The sequence below is a fragment of the Triticum aestivum genome, chromosome 6A (genome assembly GCF_018294505.1).
Source record: "Triticum aestivum cultivar Chinese Spring chromosome 6A, IWGSC CS RefSeq v2.1, whole genome shotgun sequence".
Lineage (NCBI taxonomy): Eukaryota > Viridiplantae > Streptophyta > Magnoliopsida > Poales > Poaceae > Triticum > Triticum aestivum.
Window position 1 is genome coordinate 40,528,105 of NC_057809.1, and position 5,573 is coordinate 40,533,677.

General features: G+C 45.8%; 1 protein-coding gene across 1 annotated transcript in view; it reads left to right on the forward strand.

The window, feature by feature from the left end:
• Positions 1–513, forward strand: part of LOC123131895 (glycine-rich protein 2) — a gene marked incomplete in the record, with an annotated part of 1,478 nt that extends 965 nt beyond the window's left edge. The window contains 1 exon segment of the mRNA XM_044551603.1: positions 1–513. Coding sequence (XP_044407538.1) covers positions 1–153 — 153 coding nt within the window.
• Between the last annotated feature and the right edge of the window lie 5,060 nt (positions 514–5,573).

Below are 5,573 nucleotides of genomic sequence, written 5' to 3' on the forward strand. Positions count from 1 at the left end.
CCGGGACACATCGCGAGGGACTGCCCCACCAGCAGCGGCTTCGGCGGGGGCGGCGGCGGCGGGAGGTTCGGCGGAGGAGGCGGCGGCGGCAACGACCGCTCCTGCTACAACTGCGGCGAGCCCGGCCACATCTCCCGCGACTGCACCAAGTGAGGGGATATCTCTGCCCCTCCCCCCTCTATAGATTGCGCCTAAATACCTCTCGTCTTAGTTTTGCCGATCGATCGATCTGGGCCCAAGCGCCCAGCTTCAGCCGCCTCGCTTATTTTATCTTCCTCCCCCCTTCCGTTCTCGGAGTCCGTCCTAGGGAAAAGTCAGTCAGTCAGTCAGTCCGTGTGATGGTTAATTTTGCTATGAATTGGTCTCTGGTACCCGTACCGTACTCTCAGTTGATGTTTAAGGTCGTGATGATGATGGATTATTGGTGATTTTTGTGGTGATGATGAGATTGCAACAGATCTCTGTTTTTTTGGTTTCATCGATGAAGTAAAATGATGCCCGTCGTTATTATCATCCTCCATGATTGAATGAATGAATGAATGAATTCTCTCTTGTCAGATCAGATCTCTGCTCTAGTGGTAGGACTATCATCTCTGTCTGTCATCCTGTTGTTAATTGATTTATCAGGTACAGTTTGCAAGGTAATTAACTAGTGCTGCTAGTACTTTCATCTGCTGAGGTTTTGTGTGGGGAAAGTGAGGTTTTGTCCGTGTAGGCGTAGTGGAGGGTAAAGTTTTTACTGGATTTGCGATCTACCCTTTTAATCCGGGGGAAGGCGTCAATCTGGGGTAAGCAATGGTGTCAGTTCCTCAACCATGGGTGTCATGCCCTGTCTGGTGCTGTTTTGGATCCACTTTCCTGTCAGTGTCTAGTGGTTGCGTTGTCTCTAAGCTAGCACTGTGTCTGGCCCTGCTCACGATTTTTTGGCCCGTGCTGGGCCATATACATCTCCAGCACAATATAGAAGTTACTTTTTATAACAACTCCATGTACCAGAGCCCAGCCATGTCCCGCGACCCGTCCCCAACCCAGCCGCCCCACCATCCCGGCGCCGGCCACGGCGGCAGCGGCGGCCACCAACCCCCCGTGCCCTTGCCTGCTGCCGCCTCCTCATTTACTTGACCTCATCGTGAAAAAATTCGAAAGTCAAGGAGGCCTTGGCGGACGATGCTTGGATTCGCAAGTTAAGACTCAATATGATTCTCACCATGAAGCACCTTAGGCAATTTATTGAGCTTTGGGAGCAAATTCGACACACCCAACTCCGCGAAGATGTAATTGACGACATGATTTGGAAGCACTCGACGAGTGGGCATTATTCTCCGGCATCGGCTTACCGCGCACAATTTATTGGATCCACGAGTGGGCATTATTCTCCGGCATCGGCTTACCGCGCACAATTTATTGGATCTACGGTCACCACCTTCCACTACTACATTTGGGGCGTTTGGGCTCCACCAAAGGTGAAATTCTTTGCGTGGCTTGCAACCCGTAATAGGATTTGGACGTCCGACAGACTCGCCAAGAGGGGTTGGCAAAATTGTGGACTCTGTCCACTTTGCCAATGTGCGCAAGAAAGTGGAGCACATCTTTTTTTCAAGTGTCGGTACACCGTCAGGATTTGGAACCTTATTAAAAGTTGGCTCGGTCTTCATGTGATTGACATGGCAACCTGGGGAACCTTGCACTCACTCTCGCATTGGTGGAGAAACATGTCTGGAAGCAACATCCCCAATAGAAAGGCCATGGCATCCCTCACCATGCTAGCCGGCTGGACCATCTGGAAAGAGAGAAATGCTCGTGTATTCCAACACAAATCAACTCCGGCACCGGTCATCTTCAGTATCATCAAAAGGGAGGCTAGACTTTGGGTTATCGCAGGTGCGAAAAAAAATTGGGAAGCATAATACCGGGAGAGTAATGACCTTTTTTTGTATTTGGGGTGGTGTGTAACAAACTCTATTCTCCTTCTTAATTAATAGATGAGGCAAAGCTTATGCCTCCGTTTCGAAAAAAAACAATATAGAAGTTGGTATACATCTTTGTTTTCTGGGATTTATTTTTGGATTGCTATTGGGATAGCTCTGTATGACATTTAGTTTTTCTGCTGCTAGACACTGAATTTCAATCCCCACCTGTGCCTTTTTCTGCTTAATCGCCTGAATTAGTCTGGGACGGCGTGGCATTACTGTTGCGTTTTGGTGGGGGCGCGTAGGTGAGGATAGGATAGAACGTTCATACGCAGCACAGTTGGCCGATGGGATGGAAGGAAAGACAGAGCACACTGGCCGGCTGCAGAGTGTTTAATCCGGTAGCTGTATGTTTTCTCAGGAGTGCTACTGGTACAATTTTATTGGTTTATGTGTGGCGTATATGGACGTAGGCTATTTTTACTGCAACGAGACGGCCCGTGACCGGTGTGTCGGCCCCGCAGAGGCATGTGCCGAAGCGTCGCCGTCAGGTGTCAATCCGATCTGGTGCGCGCTCTCGTGCTCCAGTTTTTACTGGCCGGTCAATGCTGCTACTCTGCCGGATTGCACTGTGTCGCTTGCCTGTGTCAGTGTCCTCCCCCTGCCTTGTCTATCCGCATCCTCTGCTCGCTCTGGCCGTCGTCCAGATGGCGCGCCAGCGGCTCTCGGCCGTACGTTCGCGCGCATGGGAGAGAGAAAGAGAACGACCCTGCCGCACATGCTGTACTGCACGCTGCGCGCCACGCCAAAGCATAGAAGAAGATAATCATAGCTTCTTTTTTGCTGAAGAAAGATAATCATAGCTTAAGCGCATGGCCGTAATCATTATCTTGCTAATCTTGGCTTAAAAAGCTTGCCGTGTGGCCGCCGGGGTCGCGGTGCCAGCAGGAGAGATCTACTACTCTAGAATGGCTTTAAAAACTGTTGGAGAAGCTCGCCTTTTTGGTTTTGTTTTTTGGTACTCCCTCTATTCCACGATGTAGTGCTTTCTATATCCTCATGCTTCAACTTTAACCGTAAATTTAACTATCAAGACCGATTGTGGCGGGAGCAAAAATTATATCAGTGAATTCGTATTCGAAAGAAGTTTTTAGTTATGTAACTTTTTCTCCCGCCGCAGTCGGTCTCGTTCGTTAATTTTATGGTCAAAGTTCGACCTCGGAAAGCGCGGGCGCATTATATTTTGGAATAGAGGGAGTATGTGTTGCCTAGGCGGGATGTAGATGATGCGCGCCGTCCAAGGTGTGGACGGTGTGGGTGATAGATAAGTTGCCACGGGCATTATTTGTCTCGATGGTATGGTGCGGAGGCGTTGGGGCATCGTATCCTGTTGCGCGCTTTTCGATTTTTCGAGCATATGTGCCGACCGAGGGGCTGGATTATATTCTCCCATCCTGCAATCCCTGTAGATGTGTTTGATTGATCGGCAGCAAGATATTTGGGCCTCCGTTGATGGCCGGTGCCGGTGAGCTTCGACGGACGGCGAGCGAGGAAACTACTACTCAGTGTTGATGACTGAGTTTCCTCTTGATCATGAGATTTCAAATTCGGAATATTTCAAAATTTGTATACGTAGAGTAGTATAGATGTGGGTCTGGGGGTTTCAGAATGCTCACCAGCACAAAGAACGACGAACTGAACCAACAATCACAAGGCGCTCATCCTTTGATCTTGTGCAACAAAGGTTCCATACGAATCCATTTTCTGAGATTAGCAAAAAATTACATTTCCATGTTTAAAAAATAATGGAAAGGTAATCTAGGTAGTGCAAACTTAACATCGTATGTTTTCGCAAAGATTGTGCAGGGTGTGGCCTTGTGCAAAAATCACAAAACGTACTTATGAAAACACAAGTTTATGTGACTTGTATTGGCGAGCTTGTCACATAGAGTATGATTTTTCCTTTTTTACAACTAGTCATAGTTACATTTTTAAGGTAGGGATTGCTCAAGTCATGATCACACATTCCATGGTTTTTGAGGTTACAAAAAACCACGTTTACCGGCCCTTTGGTCATTAGCTGACTTGGAGACGAATCTATATTCTTAGAAGCAAAGACAGAACTTTGACATCCCAAACCTTGGATTTTGTCTCGAAGAATGAATAAAATCCCTGTATGCCAAGCCTCCTAGCTAGATTGGAAGTGAGATCCTCATTCACGGTATTCGAATGCTTGAGGTTTTTTTCTCTTGATTTGGTTGCTACTTATGAGCGTACACTCAAGGAATGCAAACAAGGATTCACAAACCAAAAGGGAACCCGTAATACCCAGATTCTGGAAATCCGCTATCGGGACGGTTTGATGCGAAGGAGCAGATAAGTCACATATATATGGCTAAATATCGGATCCTGGCTATGAACGTTACTTGTATGAGTAATAAAAATTATAAACTTCTTGCAATCTTTGCATAACTTGATCCAAACAAGTCCTGACGGGTGAACAACTTTTTCGCCTCTCCAATTCTCCACAGGCACTGGTGCCATGTAATAGCTGCTTTAGATGACCACTTGGGTATATAAAAGCAGCGGCTCCTATAAATTGGTGGCTGGGACATACATATGCGTAGGCAAAAGGCAGAAAATCGAACAGTAGATCAGTGACATCCAACTGATCGAACACCTCTTGGCACAGTAGACACAATAACCAGGTCACTAAATCCAGCATGAACCATGCAACAAAAATTACAGGATACGACAATACCAAGTCTAGCTACATGGTCTAGGGTTCATAACGTGTATAATATTCTGGATTCTACATGGTTCCTCAGGGTATAATTGGCTTGGCATATCACCCAAAAATAAAGGGACGGAAATGTTGTGGCACCATATGTGCTTCAGGCTTGCATTTCTGAATAGTCAAAGACATGACATATCCACCAATGATCCACATCGTCTCACCCTACTCGAAAACGAATCCTGAACAAAAATGAAAAGCCAATGTAAGAGTCTGGTGTATCAGCAGAAAAAAAAAGGTGCAGTTACTTGTGACGATGAAAATCAAGATGCCGAGACATGATTTGGTAAGTATGAAGGAGAACCGTTTTACCATGTGCAGCTTATCTTGACATTAATTTGGGGACAAACTTCCATTACATCTCATACAGGTATTTCTAGCTAATAATCTAATGCGAAAAACATCTAGCTAAACTGCTTCCACATGAAAATGCGGAAAAATGTCATAAAAATTCATGGCAAAGAAAATGTGAAGTAACAACACAATAAGTGAAGGTACGCATGAACATACATTTGAGCTTGATCAGAGCCAATCAAAATGTGAAGGTACTGTATCACTACTCTGAACTAATCTATTCAGACATTTGTGCTAGTGCCTACAAGACCAGAACTAAGTCAACAAGCCCACAACTTGCGTCTTTCTGTTTCTGTCTGCAACACAGTTAAAATAAACATCCTCTGCCAACAAAATGGGTTGTTTTTCCTGTTGCGCTCAGATTTCCATGCCTCAAACAATTTGCAATCCTTACAAACTGTTCTTTCTATACATACAAATTCGCAAGTTTGTACTTCACTATTTGCTTTGTTAGTTTCCGTTCCCACATATGGTTAAAACAAAGTTTCCTTCCCACACACGAAAATTAATTTTGG